Genomic DNA, 19,985 nt, shown 5'->3' with positions numbered 1-19,985 from the left:
AAACAGAAGATGAATACATTCTCACAGCATGCTAAAACGTAGACTATATAGTGAAACTAGAATGACGTTTTAAATGCACATTTAAATTTTGCTTTGTTTGAAAGTAGCACGTAAGATACAAGTTAAAAAATAATAGTAATATTTTGTATTTTGGTCACACTTATGTGTCCTAATTTGGAGTGTGTAACGATTGTGTAACAATTGATGACCAACTAAACTTCTCTGACCACATTTCTAGAACTGCTCGATCTTGCAGATTCACACTCTATAACATCAAAAAGGTCCGACCCTTTTTATTTGAACATGCAGCTCAACTCCTTGTTCAAGCTCTTGTTCTCTCCAGACTGGACTATTGCAACTCTCTACTAGCCGGGCTTCCAGCTAACTCTATCAAACCTCTTCAGCTGCTTCAGAACGCAGCAGCACGAGTGGTCTTTAATGAACCTAAAAGAGCACATGTCACTCCGCTGCTCATCCATTTGCGCAGGCTGCCAGTTGCTGCTCACATCAAATTCAAAGCTCTGATGTTTGCTTACAAAGCGACTTCTGGCTTTGCTCCTTCTTATCTGCTCTCACTTCTGCAGATTTATGTGCCCTCCAGAAACTTGCGTTCTGTGAATGAACGTCGCCTCGTGGTTCCATCCCAAAGAGGGAAGAAATCACTTTCGCGAACACTCACGTTCAATCTTTCCAGTTGGTGGAATGAACTACCTAACTGCATCAGAACAGCAGAGTCACTCGCTGTCTTTAAGAAACGACTAAAAACTCAACTATTTAGTCTCCACTAAAAAAATTAAATAAATAAAAAAAAATTCTTACTAATGTTTTGCTTCTTATGCTGCGTTCACAGCAGATGCGGAACGCGCATCAAGCGCGAGTGATTTACTTGTTAAGTCAATACAAACGCACGAATAGACATCCTGCGGTGCGATACGCTTGAATGGTGCAGCGCGAATGACGCAAATAGCGGGAATGGCGCAATACGCGCGACGCAAATTTATCGTTTTGCGCATTTGACGTGAATCACTCGAGTTCGAGAATCTGAACTTTAGCGGATATTCGCGCCACGTTAACCAATCAGGAGCTTGCTCTTGTGGGGGCGTGATTGTGACGTATCGCCTGTTCATCAAACTGGGCTTGGCTCAGTCAGAAGCACCGCTGAAAGCCTCTGTCCTCCAGGTTCAGTTTCTGGAGGAGTTTATGAGCTCACACAGCTGGATGCACCTCAGAAAGGATGTAGTGGACTCAGACACGACCCTAAACATATCGACGCTATTTTTCAGTCTTCATAAAGCACATAAACACTGTTATTTTCTTCATAAAATCCATTTTAGCCATTTAGCTATGAATCTAGAGTCACCGGGCAGACAGAAGCCCTGCCCATCACGTGAATCCGCGTCTGTTCTGAAGTGAATTCGACGCGTGAATGAAGCGAGTAACCTCAAATGTTTACGCGGCTATTTATGCCTGAATAGCGCGATTTATCTGTGCGTTCCGCGTCTGGTGTGAACACAGCATTACACTTTATTACAGAAATGTGTTGGAAAAATCTATTTTCCGTTTAAGAGAAATTGGGAAAAAAATACAGGAGGGCGAATAATTCTGACCTCAACTGTTGACAGTATTCTTTAATTTGTGTCAGGCTGAATAAACTACATGTAAAAACTGAAGAGATACTCACTGTCCGCCCCAGTAGATCTTAGTCGTTACTACAAAACTGGACCGTCTGAAAGAGATTTAGGTGGAAAATGTTGATTATTGCAGTCAGGACAAGCCTGGAACTGTCCTATCATTTTGCTTCTGAACCAAAATTGACCACCACATTCACATTTACTCTGAACTCAACCATTAAGCAATACAAAATATAACCTTATAAATTCTCCATGGTTAAAAAAAGAAGAAGAATGGTACAGTATATACAGTCAAGCATAGAATTATTCACACCCTTGGAAAATTCTAACTTAGATTTTTCAGCATTTATTTACATCCGAACAAAAACTTCATATATTTTTTTTCACAGTGATGCCTCTTATATGGTCTTATTAACTTTTAGGAGAGGCCTGTGTCATTTCTGTTCAGAAAAAAACAAAAAAAATGTGTTGGTTGAATACAAGTTACTTTTAAGTCAGGTGTATGGATAACTACAGGCTTGAATGTGTGTGTGTGTGTGTGTGTGTGGTGTGGTGTGGTGTGTGTGTGTGTGTGTGGTTGTGTGTGTGTGTGTATGTGTATTATATACACACACACACACACACACACACACACACACACACATATATATATATATATATATATATATATATATATATATATATATATATATATATAAGATTGCATAATTCATTCAAACTAATTTGCCAGAAAAGTTATCCAGGAATAAAAAACAGGTCACCTCCAGCCTTTCTTCTTAATGATGTTCCCTAGAGTGATTTCAGCCCTGCAGAAACAAAACAGGACACATCATCAGAAAATCTATTTCATTACTATCATTATTATTATTGCACTTAAAATGAAATAATTCATCATTAGTCTCAATCCCAGTCTTTGTAATCCCAGAAGATATTCATCTAAATTTACATGCAAGAACTAAAAATGCAAAATATTATATTATATTATGTAACCCAACAGACCTACTGCACCAAGCTTGGTCTGAGCTGGGATTGAACCGGAGATTCTTTGCATGGGGGTTGGTTGCTCTAACAAAAAGGCTAAAGACCATGGAGGAGTGAGATTTACCTGCAAAGCACTTCGCAAGCTGGCCTTCATTACACTCTTCTCTTTTAAACCTTACTCCTATCCCGGACGAGCCCCCAAGTGTAAAGGAGACCAACTAGCAATTATATTATATTATATTATATTATATTATATTATATTATATTATATTATAGTATATTATATTATATTATATTAATTATATTACATTATATTATATTATATTATATTATATTATATTATATTTATTATATTATATTATATTATATTATATTTATTATATTATATTATATTATATTAATTATATTATATTAATTATATTATATTATATTTATTATATTATATTATATTAATTATATTATATTAATTATATTATATTATATTATATTATATTATATTATATTATATTAATTATATTACATTATATTATATTATATTATATTATATTATATTATATTATATTATATTTATTATATTATATTATATTATATTATATTATATTATATTATATTATATTATATTATATTATATTATATTAATTATATTATATTATATTATATTATATTTATTATATTATATTATATTACATTATATTATATTATTTTTTACTTGTATAATATTATATTTTATTATACTTATATTATATTTTACTTGTATTATATTATATTACATTATATTATATTATATTATATTATTTTTACTTGTATAATATTATATTATATTATATTATATTATATTATATTATATTATATTATATTATATTATACTTATTTTATATTTTACTTGTATTATATTATATTATATTTTATTATACTTATATTATATTATATTTTACTTGTATTATATTATACTTATATTATATATTATGTAATATTAATTATTACAGCATCATACTATTATTATTACAGTAAGGTTTTATTAGTTAATGTATAGCATGAACTAATAATAAACAATACTTGTACAGCATTTAATAATCATAGTTTAACATAACATGTACTTATGTTGCTTATAGTTATTAAAATCTACATGCATTTTCATTGACTAAAATTTATATGCTAATGAATAAAAATTCTGTTAATGTATTGTTCACTGATTGTTCACTGATCTATCTTTTTGCCTGATTTTTGTTAAATACTATAACTAACATTACCTAATGCAACCTTATTTTAAACCGATTACAATAATGTGATCACCATGACAAACATTAAAAAACACTTTTATTTAATAATTTTTCATATTAGTTAAGTGTATCATGAACTGTTTAATCATCTACATATTAACCATATAAAAGTGTAACATTATTAACTATATATATTAGTAGTATATTTAGTTTTATTTTTAGTATTCTAACAACAATAATAATGTTGACAAATCTAGTTGTGATTAATGTTTTGGAGATTATTAATGTCACTTCATTTTTTTTTTATTCTCCTCATTCAGACCAATGTATTTCATTTGTATTTAATCTCTAAGGAAGTAAAAAAGAAGTGTGGGAAAGACTGAGAGAGAAAGTAATAAGAGAAGGGTAGTAACATTACAGAAGAGCAAGAGGAGGAGAAAGCAGCTCAGAAACAGAGACTAAGGGTGAAAGACTAGTAAAATGTCCCGGGGCAGTTTATCAGGTGCCTTTGCTCTCTGAACACATTAAAACACCAGCCAATGAGGCACTGATGTGGAAGAATCCAGCACAGGCTGTGGGCTTTGACTTAATGTCTTAAAGATGAGCATCGCTGTTACTATTTTGTGTGCTTAGGGACAAGGATGTGTGAACACGCACCTTTTTAGCACACACACAGGAAAAAACCCACTGATTTCCCATTTTGACACGGTAAAAAAATCCTGGTTGCCTTAAATTTTAGAGCTAGATGAAATTAACCTTAGGTGAGGCGGTGGCCTTGCTGAGTGCTCTCGCCTTACAGCAAGAAGGTCACAGGTTTGAGCCTCAGCTGGGTCAGTTGACATTTCTGTGTGGAGTTTGCATGTTCTCCCCGTGTTCATGTTTCCTCCTGATGCTCCGGTTTCCCCCACAAGTCCAAAGACATGCGTTACAGGTGAATTGGGTAAGCTAAAATTGTCTGTAGTGTATGTGTGTGAACTAGAGTGTATGGGTGTTTCCCAGTGATGGGTTGCAGCTGGAAGGGCATTCGCTGCATAAAACATATGCTGGATAAGTTGGCGGTTCATTCCGCTGTGGTGATCCCAGATTAATAAAGGGACTAAGACAAAATGAATGAATGAAATAACCTTAAACTGACTTAAACAAGGATAACATGGATAGGTTGGTGTATGGATGGATGGATGGATATAGATTGATGGATGCATGGATGGAAGGGTTGATGATGGATGGGTGGATAGATAGATGGGTTGGGTGATGGATAGGTGGGTGGGTTGTTGGATGTATTAATGGATGGATGGATGGATGGATGGGATGGTTGAATTGATGGGTGGGTTGGTGGATGCATGGATGGATGAATAAATGGACAGATGGATGGTTTTTGTGATGGATAGATCGGTATACAGTAGATGAATGGATGAATGGGTGAATGGCTGGATGGATGGATGCATGGATGGATGGATGGGTTGATGAATGAATAGGTGGGTAGGTTGCTGGATGCATGGATAGATGGGTTGATGGATAGATGGATGGGTTGGGTGGGTGGATGGATGGATGGATGGATGGACGGATAGATAGATGGGTGAATGGATAGATGGCTTGAGTGATGGATAGGCTGATATAGATAGATGGATGAAAGGGTTGGTGGATGGATGGATGGATGGATGGATGGATGGATGGGTAGGTTGTTGGATGCATGGATGGGTTAATAGATGGATGGGTTGGGTGATGGATGGATCGATCGATCGATATAGATGGATGGATGGATGAATAGGCTGACAGACGGATGGATTTGTTGGGTGATGGATGGATTGGTTGATGGGTGAGTGGGTTGTTGTATGTACTGATGGATGGATAGATGGATGGATGGATGGATGGATGGATGGATGGATGGATATTGGTTGGATGGATAGATGGATTAATGGATGGATGGGTTGGTGGATGGACGGATGGATGGATAGGGCTTGGGGGAATGGATTGGTTGGATGAGTTTGTGGATGGATGGGTTGGTTGGTGAATAAATGGATGGATTTATGGATGGATGGTTAGGTTTTTGGTGGATGGATTGATGGATGGATTGGATGGATGGATGGATGGATGGATGGGTTTTGAATGGATGGATAGATGAATTGATGGATTGGATGGATGAATGGATGGATGAATGAATGGATGGGTTTTGAATGGATGAATAGATGAATTGATGGATGGATGGATAGATGGATAGGTTTTGGGTGGATGGACTGATGGATGGATTGGTTAGTGAATGGATGGATGGGTGGATGGATGGATGGATGGATGAATGGATGGATGGGTTGGTGGATGTATGGATGGATGGATAGGTTTTGGGTGGATGTGTTGGTGGATGGGGTGATGGATGTATTGATGGATGGATGGATGGATGGATGAATGGATGGATTGGTAGATGGATGGATGGTTGGTTGGATGGGTACTCTGATAGATGGATAGAAGGATGGATCAATGGGTTGGTGGATAGATATATTGCATTGCCTTAATCATAACATCATAATAAATCATCAAAATATATTTTCATATAAATGCAGTTAACACACAGTTGACCGCCACAAACACTGTGAGTTCACACTTCGGCAAATTAAGTTAGTTATTTTTTTATTAAAGGTATGCCGCTGTACTATACATGTTCTGTACACATTTCTTCTAATCTCTGGAATCAAAACCACGAATTTCAGGATTGATGTTGATTCCATTACAGTTTTTCACTTTGTGAGTAAAACGAAGAGGATTAATTAGAAAACCTGTGTGATCATCAGATTGAGGAAATGTGCTGATGTGAACACACAGAACTGACAGTGTGAGAGTCTGTTAGTGTAATGTAGGTCAGCAGAGCCGTATGCCAGCCAGATGCCCGCTGCGTGCAGGACTCTGGAAGCGTGAAACGGAAAGACATGCTTCTTCGAGTGGAGTGACCCCTCATTTAAAACTGACCTGGCTACTAGCGGCCTACTGACTACTAGCCAATCATACTGCAGCTTGTATTTATATTTAACCCCTGTGTGCTGTTGGGGATGCTTTCATCCACTCTGGGGTGATTTTGGGGCTTAATTTAGCCACAACTTTATCTGTGTTTTAGCAAATGAAATGATTTTGGTGGCAAATCTTATTTTGACACATATTTTGGGAAAACGCTTTAAACGTTTTCAAAACTTTTACAAACTCACTAGCCTTTTGTTATGTAGTTGGCTGTTTTTCCCCCATTTACTTCCATTATATTCACATTTGTTTGATTGCAAAGCCATGACACCATATACAGTGCATTCGTAAAGTATTCATAGCGCTTCAATTTTCCACATTTTTTTATGTCACAGCCTTATTCCAAAATAGATTCAAGTAGAGCTGCACGATTCTGGCTAAAATGAGAATCGCGATTTTTTTGCTTAAAATAAAGATCACGATTTTCTCACGATTCTGAAGATGTAAAATGAAGGTATGGTAAAAACAAACATATGGCACAACATCGATAATAATATTATGTGTAGGTCTACTGGTTTTTATAAATAATTCTATTCTACTTATAATAATTATGATGTTGAATTATTATGTTTGAGGAGATATATGCTTGCAATCTGTCATAAAAAAATCAGACATTTACCATTATCAGATTATATTCCACAATATATAGGCTAGAGTAGTTATACTGACATTGTAAACCTTTATTTTCATGCACAACTGTGGGTTCGCTATGAAAGATAAAAAACATATCAAATGCTTGTCGTAATCATAACTAAAATGCGATATGATCATTTAAATGAAGTGCACACTTTCGGTTTCATTTTGACTGCTAAGTGCTTGTTCATACTTTGCGCGGCTCCCAAACGATCACTTTGTGCCACAAACTGAATATTATTTGCAACTGTATTACCTGTTACTCGCAACATATGCAGGTTCTGTTCACTAAAGTAGATGAATGCTCGTTTATCATTAAGTAGAGCGCGCGCCCTCTCTATAACAGCTCACGGTCAGCAGTTCACGTCACGTGTGATTTCCCGGTCGCGAAAACATCATTATATGAAGACAAAAATGACATTATTAGGTGAATTATACCTTATAAATACAGTATGTGACTCATTCAACAACATTTGGAGGTGTCAATGTCAATGAGCAACGTGTGTGAAACAATAAACAGACTCGTGCAGCCGCCTTTTCTTCTCTCCTGAACTTGAAAATATGATTGGCAGAATCGTAGAAATGCTGGATTAAGATCGTCTAGGGGGTCGAATCGAGATCGCGATCTTTTAACGATTAATTGTGCAGCTCTAGATTCAATTAATTTGTTTCCTCAAAACTCAGCACACAATACTCCTTTTTAAAATTGTTGCAAATGTATTAAAAATAAATCAAAGCTAAATAAATAATCTAAGCTGAGTTATCGGCGGAGAAGGGCCTTGTTAGGCAGGTGATCAAAAACCCGAGGGTCACTCTGTCTGAGCTCCAGCGTTCTTCTGTTGAGAGAAGAGAACCTTACAGAAGGACAACCATCTGTGCAGCAATCCACCAAACAGACCTGTGTGGTGGAGTGGCCAGGCGGATCCCACTCCCCGCCTAGAATTTGCCAAAAGGCATCTGAAGGACTCTCAGACCAACAAAAACTAAATTCTCTGGTCTGATGAGACTAAAATTGATCTTTTTGGAGTGAATGCCAGGCGTTACGTTTGGAGGAAACCAAGAACCGCTCTTTACCAGGCTAACACCATCCCTACAGTGAAGCATGGTGGTGTCAGCATCATGCTGCGGGAATTTTTTTTAGCAGCAGGAACTGGAAGACTAGTCATGATAGGGGGAAAGATGAATGCAGCAATGTACAGAGACATCCTGAATGAAGACCTGCTTGAGAGTGCTCTTGACCTCAGACTGGGGCGACTGTTCACCTTCCGGATTATTTGGTGTCATGACTTTGCAATCAAAAAATGTGGTTATAATGGAAGTCAAAGGGGCAAAAACAGCCCCAAACATAACGAAAAGCGTAGTCAATTTGAACAGTGCACAAGGGTTAAATATGGTGAATAAAAGCATGATAGAAGTCTCGATGTGCAAATGGCTCAACAGTTTTAATTCATACTACAGTTGATAGAATATTAAATATTCAACACAGATCAGATCATAGAGGTTCAAACTGGCGATACTCAGATATAAACAACAGCATGGATTTCACGTTTTTAAACATGATCATTCATTCATTCATTTTCTTGTCGGCTTAGTCCCTTTATTAATCCGATCGTCACAGCGGAATGAACCGCCAACTTATCCAGCACGTTTTTACGCAGCGGATGCCCTTCCGGCCGCAACCCATCTCTAGGAAAAATGATCATTTTAATATTTAATTTCTAAAAACTGAACTTTCGTCTTTGTTATGATGACAGTACATAATATTTGGGTAGATATTAGGCCAGGTGTGGGCAAACTTGATCCTGGAGGGCCGGTGTCCTGCATATTTTAGCTCCAACCCTATTCAAACAGACCTCCCTATAGAGTTTAAGTGATCTTGAAGACACTGATTAGTTTGTTCAGGTGTGTTTGACTAGTGTTGGAACAAAACTCTGCAGGGACACCGGCCCTCGAGGATCAAGTTTGCCCATCCCTGTATTAGACATTAGTATTCAGCTTAAAGTGAGATTTAAAGGGTTCACTAGGTTAGGTAAGTTAAGGTAATTAGGCAAGTCATTGTATAACAGTGGTTTGTTTTGTAGACGATCAAAAAAACTATTGCCTAATGGGGCTAATAATATTGACCTTAAAATTTAAAAGCAAGCCAAAATAAAGCCAATCAGACTTTCTCCAAAAGAAAAAATATTATTGTAAATACTGTGAAAAATTCCTGAATCTGTTAAACATCATTCATTCATTCATTTTCTTGTCGGCTTAGTCCGTTTATTAATTCGGGGTCGCCACAGCGGAATGAACCGCCAACTTATCCAGCAAGTTTTGACGCAGCGGATGCCCTTCCAGCCGCAAACCATTTCTCACACACATTCACACACACATTCATACACTATGGACAATTTAGCCTACCCAATTCACCTGTACCGCATGTCTTTGGACTGTGGGGGAGATAGGAGCACCTAGAGAAAACCCACGCAAAGGCAGGGAGAACATGCAAACTTCACACAGAAACGCCAACTGAGCCGAGGTTCAAACCAGCGACCCAGCGACCTTCTTGCTGTGAGGCGACAGAACTACCTACTCAGGGCCGGAGCAAGCTGAACTGCCGCTCTAGGCAGAGGACGATCATGCCTCAACCCCAATGTGAAAACGAAAGTGACCGGTTATGAAAATGAAGTGAGGTGTCGCGGACCTCTTTTCCAGCGCACTATGGGAGGTGTCACGGACATAACTGAGGATGCGGGTGGTAAGGGAGGTGTCGCGGATGCCGCCCTCTCTATACTGCCGCCCTAGGCGGCCGCCTTGGTCGCCTCTATGGTCGCGCCGGCCCTGTACCTACTGCGCCACTGCCTCGCCCTGTTAAACATCATTTGGGAAGTATTTGAAAAAGAAAAAAAAAATCACAGGAGGGCGAATCATTGTGACTTCAACTGTATGTGCAAACTGAATGTAATATTTTCAGACACCTATTATTATACTCCTATGTTTTGAGATAATGCCACAAATGTTCTGTACTGATCAGGTCTACATTGTTAGTCTCCTCGGCTGTTAATTAGTCCTGCTGTTTTTTCTTGATTACTTTGTAATCAATCCATGTTTATAAGTCTTGTGTTTCCCCACTTCATTTCGTGTTCGCCTAATGTGGTTCAGTGTCTCTGATCTCCTTCATTTCCTTGTGGATTTATTATTAAAAGGCTTTTCGGATTCGGCTCCTTCGCTGTGCACTTTAAACACAGAACATCCCATTAAATGTGCTTTGATGTAAAAGTTTTAATTAGAGATTATTAGAAACTGCACTTTCCAAAAAGTCTCTAAGTGCGTTATTAAGGTATGCTCCCTTTAAATGGTGCATTTTGTTTCTGATTTTTATTGATTGAAGTCAAATGTAATGTCTAATAACCTTTGATTTTGTTTTTAAATGGAGGAATCATTCATTTTCTTTCAGCTTAGTCCCTTATTTATAAAGGGTTTCCACAGCGGAATGAACCGCCAACTTATCCAGCATATGTTTTACACAGCGGATGCCCTTCCAGCTGCAACCCAGTACTGGGAAACACCCATACACACTCTTTTACACACAGACACACACACACAAACTCGTACACTATAGCCAATTTAGTTCATCTACACCTAAAGCGTATATATTTGGACTGTGGGGGAAACTGAAGCACCCGGAGGAAACCCATGACAACATGGGGAGAACATGCAAACTCCACACAGAACACACTTTAAGCTGAATACTAGTATCTTGAAAAATATCTAGTGAAGTATTATGTACTGTCAATGTAGCAAAGATAAAATGAATCGGTTATTAGAAATTAGTTATTAAAACTATTATGTTTAGAAATGTGCTGAAAAAAAAATGTCTTCATTAAACTGAGTCCCAAATCTACACCTATGGTTCAAACAGTGCGTTAACAGCAGAATAAAGCACATCTTTTTGGGATTCGTACCTGCCCGACGCATAAACTTCTGCTGTGTCAAACAGATTCACTCCATTCTCGTAGGCTATCGTCATCAAACTCTCCGCCATCTGCAGGAAAACACAAACACACACACATCAGATCAGAATAAGACATGGCCTTGAGGAAATCCTGCACCGGCTTATTGAGAAAACGTGCCCAGAGCTACATTTTTGAGAATTGAGAAATATGTGCTCGCAGGTACATACAGTATATGGCTCCATTTTATGTGTAAAATGAATGCTATAGGACGGTACACAGTAAAAAGCAAGAACTTAAAGTAAGTAAAACCATTGCCTTAAAAGTGACAAGTTGATTATACTTAGAAAATGTAAAGTATTTCTGTTCCTACTAATATAAATTAAGTGAACTTAATAGTTCTAAATATGCACAGTTCATTTATGCAGTAATTTTAAGGCAGTGTTTAATCATTCTGGGTTTTTTAAAAGTCAAGTATTCGCTTTTTACAGTGTACTGCTGACTGTATTACATGACTGGTTTGTCCATTGGCGAAGGACGATTCCAAAAACTGGGTAATATCGTGGTAGAAGCATGAGGTTGCGATGCCCCTTCTCTTCTAGTTTGCTTATGAAAGCACTATTAGTTGGGTTTAGGGAAGTGTGTGTGTGTGTGTGTGTGTGTGTGTGTGTGTGTGTGTGTGTGTGTGTGTGTGTGTGTGTGTGTGTGTGTGTGTGTGTGTCTACTCATTTAAATTGAGAAAACATTCGTTTATGACCTCTTTTTAGTCATATCACACATTAAAGTGAATAAAATCATGGTGTACACAATAGTTTCTGCATCACAGACCAATATTTGAATCACTTTCTGACCATTGGATATTAGGCATGGATTTGTATATATATATATATATATGAACAGTTGAAACCAGAAGTTTTACATACATTGTATAAAACAGCACATAGCCATTTTAAAAAATGGTGTTAATGTGACTAAACTTTTTCTCGTTTAGGTTAGTTAGAATTATTAAATTTGTTTCTGTTCTGCTTAATAGCAGAATAATGAGAGAGTTATTTTTTGAGAAATTGTTACAACTTTTCTTGAAAGTCAAGTTTACATACAATATAATTATTCTGCCTCTAGAAAAGCTCAGATGATGGTGTCGAGGTTTTGGAATTTTCTGATTGGCTAATTGACAACATTTGAGTTAATCGGAGGCACAACTGTAGAATAGTATTTAAGGAAAACCTCAAACACACTGCTTCCTTGTGTGACAACATGGGAAAATCAACAAGCCAGAATCAACAACAAAGCCAGATTACAATTGGCTAAACTACACTAGGAAAAAGAATAATTATTGGAGACATGTCCTGTGGTCTGATGGAACTAAGATTGAACTGTTTGGCCATAATGACCAGTGTTACATTTGGAGGACAAAGGGGAAAGCTTACAAGCCTAGAAACACCACCCCAACTGTGAAGTATGGGGGCGGCAGCATCATGTTGTGGGGCTGTTTTGCTGCAGGAGGGACTGGTCCACTTTACAGCATAGATGGCATCATGAAGAAAGAACATTATAGAACATTAGATATAGATATATAGATATAGTAGATATACTGAAGCAACATCTCAAGACATCAGCCAGGAAATTAAAACTTGGCCACAAATGGCTCTTCCAAACAGACCATGACCCTGAGCATACTGCCAAATTAGTTCAAATGTGCTTTAAGGACAACAGAGTGAATGTTTTGGAGTGGCCATCATAAAGCCCTGAACAAAATCCTATAAAATCCTATGTGGGCAGAGTTGTGAAAGCTTCTGCGAGCAAGACAGCCAACAAATCTGACTCAGTTACACCAATTCTGTAAGGAGGAATGGGCCAAAATTCCTTCAAACTATTGTGAGAAGCTTGTTGAAGGAGACCCAAAACATCTGACCAAAGTGATACAGTTATAAATATATATATATATGTATACAGTTTTAGCAAAGCTAAAATAATACCAAGGAAATGTAGTAAACTTTTGACTGTCTAGAAATGTATCAAAAAATTCTCAAAAAAAAAAAACTCTAATTTTCTGGCATTTAGCAAAGGTAAATCATTTAAGTAATCCTAACAGACCTTAAATAGTAAACATTTAGTATGATTAACTTTCAGACATATATATGAGAGATATATTTATTTATATATATATATATATATAGCTATCATTATTTTCAAAAGAACTACATTGCTTTGTAAACGTTTATGATTGCCATTTGTTGAGTCTCCCCATACAGTTTGATATAGCGCTTGAACCCGAAGCCACTTTGTGTCACACTTAACAAGCAGATTGTTAGGCAAGACAACAAGCTGATCATTTTCTCTATTGGACACAAACAAAAAAGACAACAATATTTGTAGAAATTTATGTAGCCGCCCTTGGTGGATTTAAGAGAAATGGAACGTATGAGAAAACATGACCCAGTAACGTATTTGAGATTGTGAAAAATGTACACGCCGCCCTCTAGTGGATTTTTAAAAACAAAAACTGCAAGGCATCGTAGTCCAGGGAACATATTTCTCTGTTCTCAAAAATGTAGCCCTGGGCACATACTTTGATCCTGGATTGTGGAAAATCTTACAGAGTAAATTGACAATATTCACCTCATCGGAGATCTGAGATCCAAACGTCACCCAGGTGCCTGCAAACAATAGAGGAAAATAAGATTTAAAAAAACAATTCAGTGTTTCAACAGGAGTGCTAAAAGAAATAAAGTAATTATATTCCTGTCCCCTTCCTATTGTTTCAGAAAGCGGCTCAACAATGTCTCATTCTATTAAATTACCTGAGCTTTCAGGCTTTGCAGTCTTACTGTATGTCTACTATTGGCAATGAATAAAGACTTTTTAGCATCCACCTCTAAGAAAAGCTGATGCTTGAAGCCAAAGTGAATCTTCTTTTGCTGCACTAGCCTGGAGTTTCTCTTCTAGGAAAAAAAGTCTGATTTCTTTTAGTTTGGCTAAAATGATATATATTATTCAAGGCAAAATTATCAGCCCTCCTTTATTCTTTTTTTTGTTCTTTCCCAAGTGCTGCTTAACAGAGCAAGGCTATTATCACAGTATTTACAATGATAATGTTTCTAATGGATTTCAAATGTCTTTGTTTACATTTAGCTGGAAAAAAAGCAGTTTTAAAATTTTTAAAACTACTTTAAGGACAATGTTATTAGCCCCCTTAAGCAGTATATTTTCAATTGTCTACAGAACAAACCACTGTTGTCCAATGACTTGCCTAATTACCCTAACTAGCCTATTACATACAGTGCTCAGTATAATAAAGCACACCCCATTTTAAATGAATATTGTATCCATTTCTCAGTGATTATAGGCAATGTATTTTTGTGCATTTAAACAAAACAGATTTATTAAACATAAGTATTTATTAAAATAATATTTTAGTCACCAAACACATTTAGAAATTGAAAGATAATACAATTGAATTCAAGCAAAATATTGCAAAGATAAATAAAAACCTACAAAATTTCTGCTAAATTTGTAATTCTTTTTGTTTCTATTGATGTTTCCTCTTTCTATATTTGTATTTAATATTTTTCTATAACATATAGATTTGGTGCACTAGTTTTGGACCGTTATTGTAAGTTATTTTGTTAGATAAGCTCCAGATTTGGCTTCAGCACCCACTAATCTAATGTATATGCACAAATATAGTATTGTATAGCTTCCTATTAAAATATGAACTTAAAAGAGAGATTTGTGAGGGGCGTACTTATACAGTATATGCTGAGAATTGATATTCTGTATAAGTGCAGTTAAGTGCTCTTTACATTGTTAGATTATCTGCGAGTACAATGTTCATCGTTTTATAAAATGCAATATACACTAAGTACATACATTTAAACATTCTTGAAGTATATTCAAATAGTTTTTACATAAAAAAAGACCATTGAGAAAAACAACGAATGACTCCTCGGTTGAAATGGATGAATAGTTTACTCACCGAGACCCAAACAAGAAACACGAAGACCTGATTTCCCAAGGTTTCTGTGGAAAATAGAGAGAGAGAGATTGAGAATGTCTATTACGTCTTTTTTTATGCGTTTGCAACAATCCTTAGCATTTTGTTTAATTCATTTATATTAGAAATCTGAATGTATCCTTAAAAAAGACATGTTATATATTGACAAACATTCGTAAAATCTCTATATTACTGCACAACAATGTTTATAATAACAAACTCCAAATGCCTTGTCAAAATAAAAGAAAAGAGTCAATTAAATAACATTACATTTAATTAAATTAACAAAAAAATCTATTAAATGAACAAAATTAACATGATCCATTCATTCATTCGTTTTTTTTTCAGCTTAGTCTCTTTATTAATCTGGGATTGCCACAGCGGAATGAACCGCCAACTTATCCACCATATGTTTTACACAGGGGATGCTCTTCCAGCTGCAACCCATCCCTGGCAAAAATCCATACACACTCATTCACACTTATGCACTACAGACAATTCTAGCCTACCCAATTTACCTACAACGCATGTTTTCGGACTTGCACCCTGAGAAAACCCGCGCAAACACGGGGGGAACATTCAAACTTCACACAGAAACGCCAACTAACCCAGCCGAGGCTTAAACCATCCATACACACTCATTCACACAATACCACACAGAAATGCCCCAAAAACTGACCCAGCTGGGACTTGAACCAGCAACCTTCTTAATGTGAGGCGATTTTGCTACCCACTGCGCCACAGTGCAACCCCTAAATTAACATTATATTAAATTAAAATAATAAAACTTTATTTCAATAACATTTTAATTCAACTAAAATTCCATCAAATTATGAATGTTTTTGAATCAAAATAACATTAAATTAAATTACATTTAAATGAATTAAAATAAGGCGACACGGTGTCTCAGTGGTTAGCGCTGTCACCTCACAGCAAGAAGGTCGCTGGTTCAAGTCCCAGCTGAATGAGTGTGTATGGATGTTCCCCAATGCTGAAAGGACATCTGCTGTGAAAAACATACAGGTATGCTGGATAAGTTGGCGGTTCATTCCGCTGTGTAATTCCCCTTATAAATAATGAGACTAAGCCGAAGGAAAATTAATGAATTTAATTAAAAACGATTTATACAAATAAAATAGTAATGGTTTAATTAATAAAAGGTTTACAACCGCATTCATGTGAACTCTTCATCTGATGGTCGGATTGCTTATATTGGCTAATGGATGAGAAGCTGTGTTTAAAACCATATTAAAACAAAGGTGTTAAAGTGCACCTATTATGCCCCTTTTCACAGGATGTAAAATAAGTCTCTGATGTTCCTAGAGAGTCTGTGTGAAGTTTCAGCTCAAAATACCACACTAATGGTTCGTTTCCACTGACTGGTGCAGTACGATATGGTACGGGTCACCTTTATCAGGCTTGCGTTTTCACTGCTAAAAGGGTACCAATGGTACTCTTTTGGTGGGTGTGGTGTACGACAGAAAGTTTCAGTCAACGTCATTTTCACTCGAGATAATGTCTACAGCTGTATGGGTCGCTTACATATCATATGAGAAGCACTGCTCACAAAACAGATGCTTTATACACATAAATACCTCTGTATAAATGTTCATTACTAACCTTTCTATGAACAGGATTTGATTATAACTGCAGACCAATGACTACTGTAACATCTGCGATTATATGAAATAAATAAATAAATGCAACATATGAAGACAGACCCTTACAGTCTCCGATATGTTACCAACTATAGAAGAACTACACACTGCATACATTTAGTCCTTATTTGGGTTCAAAAACAACACGAAATATAGCCCACAGTCAGAGCAGACCTCTCATCCGTGTCTGTAATCTTCAGCAGCGCGTGTAAATTCTTGTTAGAAAGTCATTCCTTCATTCCCAGTTCATAATAGTCCAACAGGCGATGATAATAGTTAAGCATGGCAGTTTGTTCACGTTTTCTGAAAAAAATAAAGTGCTCCTTTTTTTCCGGCTTCTCCTTAGTTTTTCCGCGCGTCACTCTCGCGTTTGTCAGTTTCTGACAGGATCGGGTTTTAAAAGCACGTCAATAATCATGCGCACGTTATTATCATCAGCTCAAGAAGTTTGTTATTTTAAATATAGACTCGTGACGAGCGCAAGCAAGAAAGCGAAACCCCTCGCGCTTCAGACTGGCTCGTAAAAAACTACGGGGCACAGGGTAAATCTGCTCTTCTTGGCTTTGTGGCTGTTCATCAAGACAACGAAGGTTTGTTTGAGCCCGGGTGGACCATGGCTCCTTATTATATAGATATATAATTATGCTGTAATCTCTCGGCTGTGTATTTTAAACATGGCGGTTCCTTTTTTTTATTCTGGCTTGTTGCGTGAGCGAATGATGTATCTCTGTATACCAAAGCGTTCAGCTGTCTAGCTCTGCCTTTTTTTTACCCTTTCTTGTGTTTGGTACCCTTTAAAAAGGGTGCCGAAAAAGTGGTACAGTACGGTCCGGTTCGGTACGCCTTTTGACAGTAGAAACGGCCATAAAAGCGTACCAAACCGAACCATACCACTCACTGGAAATTGGCCATAATAATTTTTAAATAACTCTTTAAAACTGACTCATTTTGCAACCCAGGCTCATTCTGAAAACGTAGTGTCGTGGAAGTTTCTGGAGACCGCGAAATACGTCCCGGGAGGTATCATCGTGTGTGTCGGCGGACTTCAGATTCAGAGAGGAGGAGTTGACAAAGGCGTCCGGGTTCGAGGAAGAGCGGTTCCAGAAATCAGGTAAGACAAAAACAGAATCCAAAAAATAAAGCGATCGAGTTCATAACAGGCTGAGAATGTGGTGAAATCCGAAAATGTGGTAAAAAAAAAAAAAAAAAAAAACAGACGAGGGTTTTTCTTTTTCTAGACCAGTGGTTCTCAAAGTGGGGGTCGGGACCCCCCGAGGGGTCGCGGGACAATGAAGGGGCCGTCGCCTGGTGATTACCAAAAATCTATTTATTTTTATTGAACCAAAAGAATTAACATTTTAATCCATAACCTATTAAAAAATTTGTCGTTTACAGTTACTATATACACTACTGTAAATAGTTACTTTATAAGCTTATAGTTACTAGTTCTATTGGATTGCGACCCCTCAGGTAATTACATTATATTAAAGACTCAGTAATAGCGTCAGATGCAGCAGATTGATTTTATAAGACCAGGTTAAAATTTCTGGCACATTTACAGCACCGACATACATTTAAAAAAAATAATAAAATGAAGAATAGACTTTGGTTTATTGGTGTGTGTGCGCCATTGCATGCAAGTTTTCCACCTCAGAGGATATTGGGGGTCGCGAGTCACTGGAATTGTTATTTTGGGGGTCGCGAGCTGAAAATTTTGGGAACCCCTGTTCTAGACGGCTTTTCTAAATTGTTGCTCGGGTTTAGTGAGCTGGCGGGCGGGTCAATCGGTAAAACTGGTTGGGTTCAGGAAAGGGTGGGTCAGCTGATTGGCCGGTTGCGCAGTCAATCATTCGGTCAGTCAGACAGCGGCCTCTGGTGGGTTGATGCGAGAACAGCGCGGGCGCGAACGGCACTCACGAGAGACGCTCGAGATACGAAAAAGCCCACACAGCGGCTTCTCGAGGATTTGCGAATACAAAAACTGCACAAATACGTACCTCCCGGGGTGTATTTCGCGGTCTCCAGAAACGTCCGCTGGACTACGTTTTCAGAATGAGCCTGGGTTGTCTTTTTGGCTTTGATCCTGATAGTGCCATTTTGGTGACTGTCGCTTTAAATTCAAATGAGATTTGAAAAGAGGGTGGAGCTAAAAACGCCTGTGTTTCAGCATAGTGACAGATTCTTACACAAGACTAATGTCCTATGCTAATGAGGTAGAGATTATTGGGCGGGGCTTTTTCCTTCTGATGATACGTGCAAAACGAGAATGTCAATCAGAGTGTTACTGCAGAACAAATAAAAGCAATGCATTTTTGCCATTAGAAGCTGCTTATATTCACAGACTGTCACCACACATCTGTGTTTGAACCCCTTATAAAAGTGATTCTTGCCTAATAGGTCCCCTTTAATGCTGGAGTAGCACCCGAGGCTGCTTTAAATGCAGATGCTGCCGTTTGTGAGCTCTGTGTTACCTGTGCCTGTCGCTGTTCGTTTGTGTGTCCGACAGAAACAGACAGATTGTCTGCGAGTTTAGATCCAGGCGGCTGAACCACGCTTTTTCCTCTCTGCATCTATTTCTGTTTGCCCGGCCGCTCTATTTATAGAGATGTTGCAATTGTTTGTGTTCAGCTTGTATGTGTGTGTGTGTGTGTGTGTGTGTGTGTGTGTGTGTGTGTGTGTGGAATGGACTATTCGTTATATTAATACAGACGTATCACCAGCCAAGACCGTGAGGAATTACTAAATTAGTTGCATAAATCGTTAATTTGATCTTTTAAAGGAAATGTATTCATCACGTGAGTGGAATGGCTGAGAGAGAACGCTCTTCCTCGCTGACACAAACACTTTCACTTTCTCTGTCATCCTTCATTTTTATCTTTCTCCATCCTTCCCTGTTTTCCACAGTGCTGCATTAGAGCGCTGAATCA

The 19,985-nt window shown here is 37.4% G+C and overlaps 1 protein-coding gene and 1 long non-coding RNA gene across 11 annotated transcripts in view; one reads left to right on the top strand and one right to left on the bottom strand.

Moving 5' to 3' along the window:
- The window catches only part of LOC147844520 (uncharacterized), an 81,242-nt gene that overhangs the window by 5,885 nt on the left and 55,372 nt on the right, over positions 1–19,985 (top strand). The window lies entirely within an intron of this gene.
- LOC100334158 (voltage-gated potassium channel subunit beta-3) overlaps positions 1–19,985 on the bottom strand; it is an 89,352-nt gene that overhangs the window by 14,575 nt on the left and 54,792 nt on the right. For all 10 annotated transcript variants that reach the window (XR_015492032.1, XR_015492030.1, XR_015492031.1 and 7 more), the window contains 5 exons: positions 15,383–15,426; positions 14,026–14,063; positions 11,416–11,495; positions 2,393–2,437; positions 1,682–1,726 (listed from right to left, as the gene is read on the bottom strand). Coding sequence is in view for 4 of the 10 variants with exons in the window: in XM_087254596.1 (XP_087110722.1) it covers positions 1,682–1,726; positions 2,393–2,437; positions 11,416–11,495; positions 14,026–14,063; positions 15,383–15,426 (252 nt within the window). In the remaining 6 variants the exon portion in view is untranslated. The remainder of the gene's footprint in view (positions 1–1,681; positions 1,727–2,392; positions 2,438–11,415; positions 11,496–14,025; positions 14,064–15,382; positions 15,427–19,985) is intronic.

Source organism: Danio rerio, chromosome 5 (genome assembly GCF_052040795.2).
Source record: "Danio rerio strain M-AB ecotype USA chromosome 5, GRCz13ab, whole genome shotgun sequence".
Lineage (NCBI taxonomy): Eukaryota > Metazoa > Chordata > Actinopteri > Cypriniformes > Danionidae > Danio > Danio rerio.
The sequence above is the reverse complement of the archived record's forward strand: the minus strand, read 5'-3'. Positions and strand labels throughout refer to the sequence as shown.